General features: G+C 50.0%; 3 protein-coding genes across 3 annotated transcripts; 1 reads left to right on the forward strand and 2 right to left on the reverse strand.

Moving 5' to 3' along the window:
* Positions 1-180: 180 nt before the first annotated feature.
* N7516_010704 (uncharacterized protein) lies at positions 181-9,019 on the reverse strand (the record flags this gene model as incomplete). The annotated part of the gene is made up of 3 exons (XM_057223422.1): positions 181-6,525; positions 6,617-6,852; positions 8,893-9,019. The coding sequence occupies 3 exons, from the start codon at positions 9,017-9,019 to the stop codon at positions 181-183; spliced, it is 6,708 nt and encodes a 2,235-aa protein (XP_057070643.1).
* Positions 9,020-11,807: 2,788 nt separating this feature from the next.
* On the reverse strand, positions 11,808-12,647 carry N7516_010705 (bifunctional phosphatidyl-N-methylethanolamine N-methyltransferase/phosphatidyl-N-dimethylethanolamine N-methyltransferase; the record flags this gene model as incomplete). The annotated part of the gene is made up of 5 exons (XM_057223423.1): positions 11,808-11,880; positions 11,931-12,357; positions 12,414-12,430; positions 12,506-12,545; positions 12,599-12,647. 5 exons carry the CDS (start codon positions 12,645-12,647, stop codon positions 11,808-11,810), a joined length of 606 nt encoding a protein of 201 aa, XP_057070644.1.
* A 449-nt stretch (positions 12,648-13,096) lies between these two features.
* rgsC (putative intermediate filament protein (Mdm1)) lies at positions 13,097-16,818 on the forward strand (the record flags this gene model as incomplete). Its single annotated transcript, XM_057223424.1, has 4 exons — positions 13,097-14,782; positions 14,869-15,742; positions 15,798-15,916; positions 15,964-16,818. The coding sequence occupies 4 exons, from the start codon at positions 13,097-13,099 to the stop codon at positions 16,816-16,818; spliced, it is 3,534 nt and encodes a 1,177-aa protein (XP_057070645.1).
* Between the last annotated feature and the right edge of the window lie 64 nt (positions 16,819-16,882).

A 16,882-nucleotide genomic window follows, 5' to 3' on the forward strand; every position in this document is an offset into this window, starting at 1 on the left:
GTTGGTTGATGGGAGTGGGATGAGAGATGAAGGAATGGAAAAATAATGGGAGGTGTTGGATAGCGAAGTAATGGATGTGGTAATCAGGCTCGGTGAGCGTGCAGTGAGAAGAAAGTGAGAGTGTGTCGATTTACGTTATGCTGTTTAGGTGATGCTGTCATAACAATGTCTGCGTTTGCCTTACTGTCTCTGGCGATTGAATTCCTCGATTGCTTCCTCCGCCCCTACTGCGTCTCTCTCTTTGACCCATTCAGCTTCCTCCCTTGACTGACCGCGCCACTGTATCAGGTAGTCTGTGCGGGGAGTTCTGTATCTGCCCGCGCGGCGCGTTCGTGAATCAAGCACGCGTTCAACTTCGTGGCGGTCGGTGTCGTCTGGGAAGCGTTCATCGTTTGTGGCTTCCGGTGCTGCGGCTTCTCTGTCGAATGGGTCCGGGCTTGGTGCCGGTTCTAGGTGTTCGACACTGATCACTGGATGTATTTTCCACGCTGCGGGAATGTCGATCCGGTATGCAAGCCGTCCGACGCGTTCCAGTACTGTGAAGCACCCAGCGTACTGTTGTCCTAACTTCTTGGTGTATGCGTCATTGATGGGAATATTGTAGCCTTTCCATAGCCGGAGTAATACTTTGTCGCCTACCACGAAGTGTTTTGGTAAGTGGGTGCGGTCGTAGTACTCCTTCATCTTGATGGCTGCGTACTTTAGGCATTCGGCAGCGTCCTGGCGAGCTGAGGTGTCTTGTTGCTGTCCGCTCAGGGCTGTCTGCAGTAGGTTCCATGGCATTCGGAGGTTCACGCCAAATAGAAGCTTGTGTGGTGTCTCGTGCGTAGCTGCTGATACTGAGCTGTTCATCGCTGCGATTAGTCCTGGTAGACCGTTCGGCCAGTCTGCTGCGCGATGGAGAGCGCAGTAGTGGCGAAGCCAAATCTCTGCTGTCTGGTTCGTTCTTTCGCTCTGGCCATCCGCTTGAGCGTGATAGGCTGCAGTGTAGAACAGTGAGACTCGCAATGCGGTGAACATAGCTTTCCAGAATCCTTTGGTGAATTTAGGATCGCGGTCGCTGATCCACACCGTCGGGATACCCCAGTCTGCTGCTTGCAAGAAGGCTAGCACTGCTAGGGCCCATTCCTTGCTTGTCCATGTCGATTTTCCGGGAACCGCTCCTAGGCGCTTAGAGAATTTGCAGGTCAGAGAGGCTACCGCATCGAATCCTTCTTTGGATGTCGGCAACCCTGTGATGAAATCGATACAGATTGTATGGCAGGGTATCGGTGGAGAGATGATTGGCTGCAGTGTGCCGTATGGTCGGTGTCTCCTTACGTTGTTGCGGAGGCATGCGGGACAGTGCCTGATGTATGTCTTCAGCTCATACATCCCGCGGTAAATTACCAGGCCTGCCATCTTTGCTCTGCAGCGCTCGAAGCCTTGATGGCCCTGGTCATCATGGACCAACTGGAATATGTCTTTCCGCAATGTGCGCGGGATACATAGCCAGTGACTGCCGTCCTCCTGTATCGAATACAGTAGACCGTCTTCCATGGTGTATGGTAGCTTTGCCACCATCGGATCTGATTCCTCTTCATTGGTTGCGAGTTCTTGTATGACCGTTCTCCAACGTTGATCGTTTTCATAGCCTTCTCTGACCTTTGTCTGGAATTCATCGCTGAGCTGGATCGCCGTGGTTTGTAACGCATAGGTCGCTGGGTCGCGGTCAGGGCTATCCGTTTGCGGTATGCTGCGAGGGTCGGCAGCCGCCGCACAAGGGTCGGTGAATGATGTGTAAGGGTCGGCTGTCGCAGTTAGTGCCTCTAAGTCGTCGTCCTCTTTCGCCGGCGTCGGCGAGGTGCTTGGCAGTCTTGATAATGCGTCTGCAATCCTATTTGTCTTCCCTGGTCTGTGGAAGATCTTGATGGGGAATTGCTGCATATACATCGATGCTCGCACTAGACGGAGGTTCAATCGTTCCGTGGATGAGGTTTTCAACGAGGTGGCGACTGCGATTGTTGCGGAGTGATCAGTGTAGAAGATGACCGGCTTGTGCGCTGTTTCTATCAGGTGTCGGACTTTTTTAATCGTCCATGTGATACAGCTCACTTCCAGTTCGGTGGCCCAGTAGTTCTTTTCTGCTGGTGTTAGCAGCCTACTCAGGAACATGATGGGTTCCGTGGCTGCTGCCGGTGGTGGCTTGGATGGGTCCTTTTCCTGATACTCCTTCTTGGCGTGGTAGATAACTACCCCGAATCCTGTCTGTTGTGATGCATCGACGTCGATGTATGCTTGTCTGCTACCGTCCCAATGTGCCAGTTTGCTATCGGCGTCTGATGACGATGAGCGTGCTCGGAAGTTGTCCTGAAGGATTTGGAAGGACTGAAGCTCTTCGTCGGTCGGATTGCCGTATCGCGTCCTCTTTGCCCATTCTTGCCGCGGTCGCCCCGCTAGAGGGCTACCACGCAGTAGCGCTGTCTTCCGTATCTGTAGTGGTTGTGCTTTCTGGGCGTACCATGGGATGATATGGCGGAGGTCTCCTGTCATTCCGAGGTATGTTTCGAGTTTCTGCAGCGTGTCTGGGAATTGGAGGTCTGCTACCGCTTTGAGCTTCTCTTCCGGTGTCGACATGCCTAGCGCATCTACTCGCTGCCCGAGTAGAGCGACTTCTGGAAAGCCGATGTATGCTTTTTTCGGTTCGAGCTTGATATTGTAGCTCTCTAGGCGTCGGAATAGCTGGTGGAGGTGGGAGATATGCTCTTCCAATGTCGGTGATGCAACGACAATGTCGTCCATATATGTCTTACACCATCCCGCGAAATCCTTGAGGATAAGGTCCATTTGTCTTTGAACGTATGCGACAGAATTCCGATAACCCATGATTGCAACGTTGAAAATCTCCTGTCCGCGGTGGCTGATCACTGCCATTCGCTGGCGGTGTTGCGGTTTGATCCGCCATTGGTAGAAGAAACTCTTCGCGTCAAGAACTGTAATGAACTTTTTCCCGGAACACATGTGAATGACTTCGCTTTGGCTGCGTACCGGGTATATATCCGGGATCGTGATCTTGTTCAATCCGCGGATATCGACGACGGGTCTTCCTTTCCGTACTGGAGCGCCATCCTTCCAGGTTGTCCGGTATGCCACGAAGACGGGGAAGCCTGTTGGTGTATGGTGTTCCGCCCATGACATCTTTCCTTCCGCGTGCAGTTTGTCGAATTGCTCGTCGACTAGTGCGCGGTCTGCCGCGCCGAGCGGGTATGTGCGTGGCTTGGGTAGTTTACCCTGCCATCCTTCCTGCAGCGGAATTTCCATCCAGCGATCTGAAGGTATGTCGACTAGTCCGCTATTGCCATCTGCTCCCCAGACGTTGTACTGGTCACAGACTTCGGCTAGCGCTGCGACTGCTTTGTCGTTGGCTGTCTTGTTACTCCCGAAAATCGTGACTCCGTTCGGTAGTCGCGTCTCGTTCTGCGCGTAGGTGGCTCCGGACCCGTGATCGGGGTTGTTTGGCTCTGATCGGGCAAGCTCCGCGACCTCCGGTGCGACTTGGAATGCATGTGTCGCGTCGCTCTCCGTAAGGTCACCTATCCAGGCCTTCTTCGGGATCGTATACCATTTGTTGGAATGGTTGACTCCTTGTACCCAGCCGAAGTTGGCGTCTACTATGTGGGAGTAGAGACTGATGTTTGGGTAGCTTCCTTGAAAGATATATTCCCGATCTTGTGGCAGTTCTTCGGTGGCTATTGGTATTCGGAAGTTGGAGTACGGGGGTATTCTGACAGCCGTTGCGTTGTAGACGTCCCTATGTTGCTTATGGTTCGGCTTCGCGTGAATTGCGACTGGGAAAGTGACTCCCATACAGGATGCTATGCGGATTTGCTTTGTTTCCAGGTCGATTCTGAAACCTTCTGGTCCGGCCACGTCGGAGCCGATCAGTAGGTTGGCTCTGAGGTTATCCACTAGGTGCGCTTCGATGTTCAGTTTGGCTGTGTTCTCTGTGCCCTCGAAGAAGATGGGTAGTTTGATATAATTGGTGGATGAATGTTTCGAACCTAGTCCTGATACGGAGATAGGTGGGTTCGGTCGCTTCTGCAGGCCGAGAGTGTCGGCTAGCGAGGCGTCGATTAGTGTGATGCCGCATCCTGTGTCGATGCAGATTGAAATTTTGCGTTCGGGGGAGCCAACTCCTGCGGTAGCGCTGACGTAGCGCCATGGCCGGAAGGCTGCACCTGGGGGTTCTTTTGTCTTGATGTTGGATTCAATGATTGGCTTGGGTTCTTGTTCTTCAGGCTCACTACCCTCACCGGCGGTGGCTTGGAATGCAGCGGGCTCCGTGGCTGCCTTGCCACTACAGTCGGGCAGGTGTCGGAATAGCTTATTCCTGGATTCGAATTCTGCACCGCACTGCTGGCAACGGACGATTGAATTAGAAAGGGGTGCGGTAGCCCACTCGCCCGTCAAACGAGTGGCCGCCCTCCGAAAAGGAGGCTGGGCAAAGAATGCATCTATACCCGGATCGTCGTCGTAACCGCCGTGATCGTCGTATGTGTCTGCATCATACTCATCGTAAGCGGGGCCCATGTCTTCGTAGGGATACGCTTCGAAGTGGTCGTTTGGGTAGCCATTGTTCTGTGCCGCTTCGGGGGCAACGTCTTGGATTGGTGCTCCGTAGGTGTCATGTGCTGCTGCGGGTTCTTGTCCGTATGCAGCGGTGTGTTCGTCACCTTCTGCAAAGTAGGCGGTGCCTCTTTGTGCAGTGTTGGGCCGGTTCCAGGGCTGCCGAGGGGTTCTCTGGGTAAAGTTTCTGCTTTGTGGATTATAGTTGTATGACCGCTGTTGTTGTTGTTGTGCTGGGCCAGATTGCTGCAGCTGTTGATTGAATCGTCGGTAGCCGGTCTGCTGTGGGCTGTTGTACCTGCTATAATCCTGGGAGTTCCCCCATGATCGGCGATCCGCGACTGCTTGGTAGCTCTGCTGCTGCTGTGGTTGAGCTTGGTATGGCTGTTGCAGCTGTTGATGCGGTCGCTGATACGTCGTGTATCGCTGGCGTGACTGTGGCTGTTGCTGCTGGCCTCGCCTTGGTCGGTAGCCGCGTTGGTTCCGGGAGGATTCTCTGGCGATGCTCATGCCGTGCCATTGTGTGTACCGGTGGTCCAGCTGCTGCATGAAGCTGTCTACTGTGGTTGTCTCAGTTGGCTCAGGCACGTCCCGTTGCAATGCGGGATCAATCTTCACCCAGATCATGCGCAGCTGTTGGGTTGTATCGTTGAAACCTGCGGCTTGGGCCATCCGCAGCACGTTCTGGGCCCAGGCTGATGCCGGTCGAGCGTTCCGAACATCATTCCAGGAGTAGCTCGCGTTCTGCAGTTGCATGGTTGCTGTCGTAGCGTGGGGCTTGAATCGACGTTCGAGGGCGGCAAACCAGCCTTCGGGATGGTTGACGTCTACGCTACGCAGACCGATTCTTGCTAGCTCCGAGATGTCTGTTGTGTACCAGCGTTGCGCGCTATCTAGCAGAAGTGATTGCAGATTGGCGCGTACTACGGGTTCCGTTTTCAATGGGATTAAGCTTCGCAATTGGTTGAGAAATGCGTATACGTTCATATAATAGGTTGTTCCTCGGATCGTACGTGTTGGGAGTTCGCTTTCGATGTTCGGAGCGAAATACCCGATTTCGTCCGTTTTCCACGACGTGTTTACCACTGGCGGTGCCATCGCGTCTAGCCCGTTACGGCCTGGGATGCCTTGAGGTCCGGGAGGGCCTGGTGTGGCAGCTTCTGCCTGCAATGTTCTCATCATCTCCATCAATGTCGCCATCTGCTGCGGCGAGAATCCGGATTCCGAAGCTTCTGTCTCGGTGGTCTGCGCCCTGGTGTGCCTCTCAGCTGGGGGCTCCTGATGTCGGTCATCTTGCCTGCGCTGTTGGCGTTGCCCCATCGGGACTGTTCCCATCGCTTGCATAAATTGTCTGGATAGTTCATCCCTGCTCGGCTGGGGGTGAGGGCGTGGGGCCGAGTCTGGGAATGTGCCGGGCGGCGGTGCCGTATCCCCGTCTCGTCCGGTTGGCATAGCGGGTGGTATGCTGCTATGACCAAACTCAGTGAGCGATGGGGATGGGCTCTGGCTGTATTTCGCTACGGAGGTTTGTGATCGGGCGCGTTTGTGTGCCCGAGGCGCGGCTGGCCTCACGGTGCTCGTAAGGCTTTGCGAGCGGTGCGGCCGCTGGGGAGTTGCGGGTTGTCCCGCGGTGGCTGTGTCCGGCTGTTGCCGCTCTGTAGCCCGCTCCTGTTGGAGGTATCTGTGAAGTCGCAGCAGGTCGCGTATGGCTTTTTTGATTGGCTGGCTGCTTTCCAGAAGCCACTCAGGCGGAAAGCGGAATGGAGTTGCTGGAAATGTGGGTAAGAAGGGTCTTGGTTGGTTGTTCGTAACTTGGTCTATCAGCTGGACTACTTCGTCTGTGAAGTACTGTTGGTGTGGTCTGTCTTTGTCTTCACTATAAAGTCGCAACTGAAACGCTAGCCTTAGCTCGCGGGCTTGCTGCTCGGTGGTGTTCGATCGGGGCGGTGGGGTCATCGGGCTGCCGCCGCCGAGAGTCCTACCGGGGGGCAGAAAAATTCTTTTCTCTCACCGCTTTGGCTGCCACGCAGCTCAGAGCGAGACGCGGCGTCGAGTCGTCGCTGCGCGGGTGCCACGCAGCGATCTTTGATGCCGGGAGATCTTTGATGCCGGGAGATAAAGGGAGATGTCGAGAGATGAAGAGAGATGGAGTCTCGCTACGGAGCTCCGGGGTGATGGTGGGGCTGCGCGGGTACCACGCAACGCCCAGTTTACTACTGCGCGGGTGCCACGCAGCAGTCTTCGTCGCTTGCGCGTCGGATCAGCGCGAAAAAATTCGAAAAACTGCTAAAAAAACGAAAACTGGGGTCCTGGATGGAACCTAGGACATGCTACCAGTTGTTACACTGATAGTCAGGGGAAGGCAAGATGGTTCCTATTCGTAGCAAGCCCACGCTGCCTATGGAGGGGCAGCGGGTCTGTGCTGACTAACTACTATTATGTAACAAAGTCCTACTAGATCCTAGAGGCCTAAGGTACCAATCTATAAATAACCTTATGATAGGACATATTGTAACAATTCATCCCTCCTTTTAAGATCGCCTGCCCTTAAGCGAGGTGATAGCTAGGAAGGAGCGTATGTAGGGAATAACAAAGCGAGTGTATGTTGTAATGGATAATCCATGCAAACCACAGAAGTGGATCTCCGGCGGATCTCCGGCGCATTTATGGGAGAAATGCGGGTATGTATAGTGGAAACTCTGCTATGATAACCTGTTCGGTTATAATAAGTGGACTTTTTGGTTAATGCTTGGTTTATCACGAACAGTATCCTTGGCGGAGAATTTAGCCTAGAGCCTAAATTCCCTTACAGCGAGGTTCTCTCTAGGTGCCTAGAGACGCGGGCACAGAGACTGTACGAACGCTACGAAATCATCAAACAGGGGACCCAATTCATTCAAGAGTATGCTCCAGTTGAGGTCAGAGATGACCTGCTGTAGGTTTGCGGCATATTCTTGAATGAATTAGGTTCCCTGTGATAGTTTCGTAATGTTCGTACAGTTTCTCTGTGGAGATGTGTTCCCCGAACTCCAGGTCCATACGCACTAAAACCAATAATTAGTTAGTGCTAATTACATAGGAAAGGGCCTTCTGGGATCATAGTACCAGTTGACCGGAAATAGGGAGAACCTCGCTTTGTCATTCCCTACGCGTGCTCCTTCCTATTTTATACTTACTATCTATCACCTCACTTAAGGACACGCGATCTTAAAAGAAGAAGAAGAAGAAGGATTGATTCTCTACAAACAAACAAAAGCTAACTAAGTGCTAGGTGGGATACGGGGCACTAAAGTGTGCTACCTTTGACTTAATTAATATTGGTTCATATTGCTAGTAGTGATTTTGTAGTATTGATGTCTGAATGGTAAAACACTATTAAGTGCTAACCAATTAGGTAGGGACTATCTTGGCAGTAATTTTCAGCCTAAGTGTCATTTATTATGGTATCGCCATGGTAAAAAACATCCCCCCTGAATACGAATACAGCTAGGTTCAGCATTCTCTCACTTTGACTGGAATTCCTGTTAACGAATAGGATCCTGAGGTTTCTGGTAATTTCGTTATAGCCATAAAAGAACATCTTATCATATTCATGAAAACTTCTGGCTAAGCTATCCATACTCTACTCCCCGGGCTCTCCATCTTTACCGTATAGGCCTTGGGCCTAGGATAAACGCCCACTTGGCTTTTATGGGGGCCCAATGGGCCTCAAACAATACAAAAATGCCAATTCTTGGCAGATTCATAAGTAATGCAGATTCTTCTAGTATTTTTGAGTATTTAAGTTACCGCCTAAGACCCAAGTTGACCGAGTCTTTATGGGAATTAAGTCCATTAATTGGTAGACTTGACCATAGATAAATCTGCTAATGATACTTATATTCTTTATTATTATTAAAGTGGCATTTGAAGTTTTCAAAGTTTAGCCCGTATTGAAGATGTACCTAACTAACTACTTCTATCTATATGAAATATATATATCTGTACATTGATAATCTATCACCTATTGAACCCCCGTATTAGGCTAGACTAGGGCTAGCGGGCCGAGATCTTCCAAGTAAGCTTACAGACTAGAACATGCGTAAAAAATAGCATTATTCAGTAGGTTTATGAGCGTCAAGACGGGATTTATGCATAGAAGGTCTTTGTTGGGGGCCTATGAGGCCCCCAACAAAGGGCCATAGGCTTAGTTGATCTTTGAAGGTAGGGCCCATAGCCCACTGCTGGTTGGTTTATGGGTCTAAGGTCCTGGACCAACTCGGCCCATTGCGGAGGTCTACTACTAACCGACCAGGGAATCCAGAGAGTGGAGTTGATCGAGAAGAGTGGTTGAGGAGATCAGTGCTGGCTGGTGTTTCCATTCGACGATCCACTCGTTACAGAGGTCAAGAATCTGATCTCGAGCTTGACGCATATTAACGAGATCTTGGCCCTCGTAGTACTCGTGCCTCCATTTGTCTATAGCTATCACGTTAGCCCGTTGGTTGAGGACTTTAATAGTGGAATCCTTAGTGAATGTTCCCTATAAACGCTCTCTACACATCTATAAGCTGACAGCGTAGTACTCCTTAGATGCCTTTTTCTAGCACTCTTGAATATCTTTGTTGGGTTAGTAGGCTATAACGTCGTAATCAAGGAGCACGGCCCCTCTATAGGCAAGATTGTTTCTCGCTTAACGCTCCGACAGTTCGGTATATGTTTTTGACCAAGTGTCTAGTATAGAACCTCTGATTTGATTCCTAGTCTCTTTGGCCAGCTTCTCATAGTACTGCAATCTGGCCTTGGCGTTATGTACGGATGCCTATAGCATCTGATCTAGCAGATCAAATCCAGCGGCGTTGGCCCATGCATTCCGGTCATTGGAGTACTGCATGTCCTGGGAGTTGATGGTTCGTTGGATTGCAGACAGTGGCTGTTTCGGGCCTCTGCCGTAGAGGATGAAGTTGGCCTCGTGCTATTCAGTGTGAGTACTCATTGGTTCATATTGCCAGGCAATAATTTAGATCCACTCTCACTTCACAAGTACCATGTTGAATCTATATGTTGTAGTTAACTAGTTATATAAATGAAAACTATAACTATTAATTATTTAAAACCCGGCTCTTTATACTCCTAACTCTTAAGACTTAACTCTTGATTTCTTACTATCTTACTATCTTAATCTGAACCGAACCTGAATTGAATATGAAGTGAATCTGAAGTGAATCTGAACTGAAGCTGAACTGAATCTGAACTGAATCTGAACTGAATCTGAACTGAATCTGAACTGAAGCTGAACTGAATCTGAACTGAATCTGAACTGAATCTGAACTGAATCTGAACTGAACTTATAAAGTGTATAGTATAGAAATAAAAGAGAAGTTAAAATTAGTGAATGTTTCAAGAAGGCTGTAATGAACTAGGCGGCGAGGTAGTAACTAGAGAGTTATCTGTCGCCCGTATAGTCGGAGATTGCACTTTTGATAAGATGCTAATTATAGCTAACCTTGCCAAGTGGCTGCCGGATGGATGATGGTCGTTTAGCGGGAATGTTTGGCGGTTCTGCCTTCGCTTTGCTAGGTTTTGGAGGGTCAGGGGCAGCTGTCTGCTTGGGTCGCTTTGGGGTGGATTGATTCTTTACAAACAAATAGAAGCTAACTAAGTGCTAGGTGGGATACGGGGGACTAAATGTGCTGCTACCTTTGACTTAATTAATATTGGTTCATATTGCTAGTAGTGATTTTTAAGGTTAGTTATCTAAAGGCCATTGGAATGCCTAACTAGGTAGTATTTATGCCTGAATTCTACCTTATTCTAGACTAGTATAAATTGATACCTGAATTACTATAGTAGAGGGTTTAATAAATAAAGTAGGAATATATCTAAGTTCAAAAATATGAAGCTATTCCTACTATACAAATCCCCGTATACACGTATTTCTCGGCGTTAAATCTTTTCACTATAATATTAAGTATATTAAATTGAAGCATACTAAGCTGAAGTATAATTGGAGTATAATATATACCGCGGTCGGTGAGAACATATACCCATGTCGACGAAGATACTAGTTAACTAGTAAGAAGCACTCTCCTATAGTCTTCAATATCGCCAATTTCAATCTTTTCTTATAGGATTTGGTTGATCAACTGGAACCAAGCCTCTTACTCTTCTTTTGAACTAGTATGACGACGAATACCAAGCCGGAGCCGAAGTCTTTACAATATATGAGGACTAATATTGAAGCCTTTCAAGTTCCGCCTAAAGAGTAGTAGTGATTTGCTTATTGGGGCGTAGTTTATGGCGTACGGCTTGGAGGTCCGCTCAATTTGTTACAACCTGCCCCTGGACTGGCAATTTGAAGTTACACACTAGGCCAAAAGACCATTACATCTGAGCATTACACTCATATTTTCCAGGCTCCGATATATAGTGCATGACATGACACAATTCCCTATACTTAAATACGTCTCCTTATTGCACGGTGTATAATATTGAGGCTATACGTAGCGTATAAAGTGTCGTATGTAGAATTAAATATATACCGCCCTAAAGAAGAGTAGTAATTTCATCTTTATAAGGTTTAAGATCAATAGAAGGGCGAAACAAACCAGGTATTGGGGTAAGATGGTCTATCGGAGCCTTCATAAACATACTATATCTTTCTTAACTGCTTAGATTGTTGTTCAGTGGTCATCGCTTTGCTATTCTATTCTTCATGATAGAAGTATAATGCATAGGAAGTGGTGGAGAGAATATAATCGTACAATATTAGATGTGTTATATTCCAAGGTTTTTCTCTGGAGCATCTTTTGTCTGTTATAGATATCTCTGCCCCTTTGCCCTAAAACAGACAAACACTCCCAGAGTTCCTTGTACATCCTCAGCAATCACAAGTGAGCAACAAAGGTCTACTAATTCACAGTTGTACTGCAGGTTTGGCGCGATGGGTTGATTGAATTATATCTTTTGTAGTCGCGTAAGGGAAATCAAGCTGGGGCCTTGTCCTGTTATACTCATCCCCAGTATCAAGGACAAGGCAAAGATCTATCGTCTACAGGTCCAGCATTGTTGAAGATTCGGATGCATCCATGTGCTGGAAACTTGTCGTGGGCAACCATAGACCTTTTGGATGTCGAGTTGCCTGAAGCAACCTGGCCTCTCTTTAGGTGTGCGGATTGTGGATGTTGAATGTCCTGGCCAATCCTGGTATACATTTGTGGCGTTTACTGCTTCTTGCCGCCCTGCTTCTTGGCACGCTCACGCTCACGCTTGGCGTAGATCTCAGCGGTGAAGGGGCTAGAGACAGTCAGTTTGGTTCTAGGAGTGCTTCAAAAATGACTACTTACTCTTCCCAGCCAAGAGCGAACCAGTACAGGACAAAGACCTGAGCAGTCAAAAGGATACCAGCAACCTTGCCGTGATACAGTGCAACACCAAGGAAGTTCAAGGTGCTACCCCAGTACATCGGCGAGCCGGTCACGTTGAAAGGGAACCCGGTGACGGGAGCGTCCATGAGAATACCGAAGTAATCGCCAAGGTAGGTACCAGTTACACCAAGAGCCCACATGCTGGAGAGAACCAGGACGGAACCGACAGTAAACAAAACACCTCCAACGATGGGTTGGTGGACAGGAGCGTAGAAGGGCTGGTCAGCTAGAGCGAGTTGGTAGACATGGTCACGGAGAATCCCGAGGGAAAAGATGGTGACTGCAAGAGCGTAGCAGCCATTGTACGCGCCTCCGAAGAGACGGGTCAAGAAGTGATTGCGGTACTCTGTTCTGTGGTTAGCCAAGGTCGGACGCAACAGTCCTCGGGTGGAATCGGCTAACCTGCGCGGGCAACAATGCTAGAAAGTTTAGGTTAGCTATTGCTGGACAGGATCATTGCCATTGTGGTTTTCTCGACCAACATTGTCACTCACTTCCAAAAAATTGGGTTAAAAGCAATAGTCGCGGCGGACCCTGTTGGGGTTAATCACATGCAAATTGTTGAGATCCTGTAAAGACCAGCTTACATAGTAAAGGCTTGGAGGAAAAATCGACAAAATCTGTAAGAGAGGCCATGGCGCAAAAACCGGTAAACCAGGAAGAGTGAAGAGAAAAGAATAGGAAGAAGGAAGAAGAAGAAGAAGAAGAAGAAGAAGAGGGGAAAGACGAAGATGAATGTTGGCCCCGGATTAACAACAGCTTAAGTAAACAAATGACGTCCACCCGTGTCCAAGTGGGTTCCTCGCGCACGGTCACGGGATTGCGTCTTTCTCGACTCTTTGCTTGGCTCTTCTTTTTGACACCAGTACGGCTGGGATCCACGACTTTATCTCTTCTCTTCTGACTCCTAGGCACATTGCACCACCACATATCGACTTCATTCCAGGACGCTCGATACGACTGAGAGCTTCACCGCCAATCAGGCCCAGTTGACCGAGACCACAATACTATGCCGAGCCGTTCGCTCCCTAGTTCCCGGGAGTGATCGTTATGAGCCGTGGAGCTCTGACAAGAGAGTGGGGAGAATGGCCCTTAGCCGCCGTGACCTCGTTCTGGCGGGCGTCGGCGTATTCATCGCTTGGGGTCTTGTGGTTCGCTGGCTGCCGATCCTCCGCTATCTAGGATATGCCTTGACACTGGGTGTTATCCTATCTTCTGCAGGACTTTTCGGACTTGTCGCATTGACAATCCGGCATCAGAATGCCGAAGTCAACACTAAGAGAGTTTCAGTGGCTTTCATAAAACCCAACCAATGGCGAAAAGAAGTGCTGAATGTCCGCCGGAGCACGCGATACCGGCCCCGGCCACTCTATCCTCAGTCCTTTGTTGTATCGGAAGGGATCGACGAACTTTTATCTTTCATAACCCGAGACTTTGTTTCCTCGTGGTATCACAGTATCAGCCCGAACCCCATATTTGTCAATGAAGTTGATCGAACGATCCGTGTCGCCCTTGAGAACCTCCGGGATAGGTTGGTTGCGGAGGACATGGTATCGCTGATCGTATCGCGCATCTTTCCTATCGTGACATCGCATCTCAAGGAATTTGACATTGCCGAACGTTCAGTTCGGGGACGCAATCTCAGTCGAAATGTGACCGAGTCTGGAGAGCTTGATCTGGCCATTGCAAACAAATACCGTGATGGTCGTTTACATCCTGCTGTTGCAACATCTGCGTCCGATCAAAAGTCTGTTCAACAGGAGTACCTGCGCAAGCTAGCGGTTGGCCTTTTACCCCAGCTATTCCCGGAAAGCGTGCTGAACGGTCGAATTGTGTCGGTTCTGATTCGCGAAATCATCTCATGCGCTGTGCTTATTCCAATAGTTACTTCATTATCAGATCCAGACACATGGAACCAACTAATGGAAGCATATGGCCGTACAGCTTTGCAGGATCGGAAGACTGTACGCAAACTGCGCGCCGCTTTGGACCAGCATGCGTCACCCACACCTAAGTCCAAGCGTGGGCAACCATTCCCACGACTATCCGCAACCGATTCAGAGCGAGCCTTTGAGCGCTTTGTGAGAGCAATCAGGAAATGTAACAACCTTTCCGATGCCCGCCGGTTCCGTGCCCTCGTTTCCAGTCAATTGAAGCAAGAGAGTGTGGTGGAGGGTCAGGATCAGGTCTATTTGAAGCGACTCGAAACAGGAAAACGTGTTCTTGATCAGAAAGTGGCGAAACTTGCGAGACCTGGCGAGGACTCCCATGTACCTCCAGCATTAGACCTTCGACCCGAGGTCCCACCTAGAACGCATGAATCGTCACTGGTTGACGTGATGCACAGCGCATCTGGACTTTCTTATTTTATGGAGTTTATGGACCGCCAAAAGCTGATGTCGCTTGTTCAATTTTGGGTTGTTGTGGATGGATTCCGCAACCCACTTGAAGACGACTTTGGAGATGAGGCAGTGCCCACTTCATTAGCATGGAAGCCAGCAGACAGAAACGACCTAGCCCTCATTAGTGAAACCTACCTATCAAAGCCCGAACTAAAGGTCTCTGAGGAGTCTCGGCGAACAGTCAAGATATTCCTGAGTGCAGGAAAGCGTGCCACCCCGGAACAATACCGAAAAGCGCGAATGGTGGTTCTGACAACTCAGTCCACCATTCTAGAGCATCTCCAAGATACTTATTATCCAAAGTTCAAGGAGTCTGATCTATACTGGAAGTATCTTGCATCCGATGAAGCATCCGCTGCCCAGGCGCCAGTTCGTCAATCCTCTCCCATAGCAGTCACCTTTGAAACTCCCGAGAGGCGACCTCTCCCCCTTTATTGTCACGAACCACCTCCCAGCCGGGAGTGAGATCATCCAGAGATTTGCGACGAGCAGCTGTCTCGTCTAGTGATATGCGGGGGATGGGGAAATTGTTTGATGATGACGATTCACCACGACGATCAATGGATTCAGAACGATCTGCTCATCTTTTTGATGATGACTATGACACCGACAATCTCGCCACGTCCACCCATAGTTTGGGCAAGGATTCCCAGAATGGTGAGAATGATTCTAGCCAGAGCCAAAGCCAAGTCCTAGAGACGATGGAGGCAGCGCTTAATGATATCATTACCAATGAGCCCAAAAATGGAAGAATCGAAGACCTCAAAGGAGATGCTGCCGGTCTGTTTGGGCCGGAGCGCCCTGTCCTTTCGTCGCGCAGCTCGTCCGAAATTCCCCAGGTTGACAACCGGAATGAGAGAACCAAGAAAAGCATCGCATCGCTTGGTCTGGTGGATCATGCGTCGCGACTTGGTGTATTTGATGACGACTTATTTCCGGATCAGCAGAAATTCATCGAAGATGAATACGAAGAACCAGACGGCGTGGATGAAAAAGACTCGGCAGATGAAGTGCATGAAGCTGCACCGGGTGACTTGGGTCTAACAGAAGCGATTGAGGCGCTCTCGGTAGATATCGACAAGCTTGCAGCCCAGGACTCCGTGGTCCAAGCATTGACACGAAAAGCAGAACTGACAAACAACACTGCGGAACTGAGAATCCTGCGCAAGTCCAAGGCCAGCATCCAGCGCGAAATGCACCGCAAGGAAATGCAGCGGCAACAGTACATTCTCCAGGAAAGCGATAACAGCTTGTTTGGGCGGTCGACTGTTAGCCTCAAGTCTACTGTTGTGGGCAAAGAAGAGGATGATGGCCGTGAATTTGCAATGTGTAAGAGAAGCTCCTAATGTACCGCGTGTGTGCCCAGGCTAACGAGTTATCTTAGATGTCGTGGAGGTTCGAAGAAATGCCGGCGAACAAATGCCCGCTGCATCGTGGGTCGTTGCACGGCGATACAGCGAGTTCCATGATCTACATCAGAAGCTACGCCAACGCTATCCCTCTGTCCGGCACTTGGAATTCCCCGGCGACGCGTCGTGATGAAGCTACAGAAAGAGTTCCTTCACAAACGGCGACTCGCTCTTGAAGCCTATCTGCAGAAACTCCTCCTTCTACCAGAGGTCTGTCGCAGCCGCGATCTACGTGCATTCCTCTCTCAGCGTGCCATACTTCCCCGTAAGGAAAATGTCCGCGACAATGAAGGGGAAACCAAAGACCTTGTTACACGCATCTACAACTCCGTCGCAGATGGCATGGATGACTTCCTCGGCAACTTCGGCGTCCTAGACCAGCTGTCTACCGCAGGCCAGAACCTCATATCAGCGGCCACCCAGCAAGCCAGCAGCAACACGACAGTCCCAGACTCCAGCCTCGCAACCGAAGATGCCGTCACAGCCGCCGAAGCCGAAGCGGAACTAAATGCCTTCGAAGACCGCGAGCTCGAGCCATTCATCAAGCCCATCTGCGATCTCTTCCTCGAAGCGTTCGAGCTAAACCGCGGCAACAACTGGCTGCGCGGCCGTGCCGTCGTCGTCGTCCTGCACCAGCTCCTCGGCGGAACAATAGAGCGCAAGGTCCGCGACGGAGCGCGGGGCCTGACACAGGATGACTCGCTTGTCAAGTACCTTGCTCTCGCTCGCGATACCCTCTGGCCCGGCGGCGTACTCCGTAAAGCCCCACCTCGTTCGGCCGCAGACCGTCTCAATAGTCGTGCCGAGGCCACTGTGGTCTTGGCTACGCTCATCCCGGATCTGGCGGGTAATGTCGTGGGCAGAGCTAATGCACAGGCTGCAGCCCGTCGCATTTTTGCTACGCTGAATAATCCGTATCTTAATACCCATCTTGTTTTTACGATTCTTGACGAGATCGTCCTGGTTCTCTTTGGGAGTTCGGGTCGTTCTCGATGAGAAGTGAATCTTTATTCTTTCCCTTTACAACCACTGTATATACATACCCGATTACAACCATCTC

Source organism: Penicillium verrucosum (assembly GCF_028828655.1).
Source record: "Penicillium verrucosum strain IBT 35672 chromosome Unknown utg000004l_segment0_segment0, whole genome shotgun sequence".
NCBI lineage: Eukaryota > Fungi > Ascomycota > Eurotiomycetes > Eurotiales > Aspergillaceae > Penicillium > Penicillium verrucosum.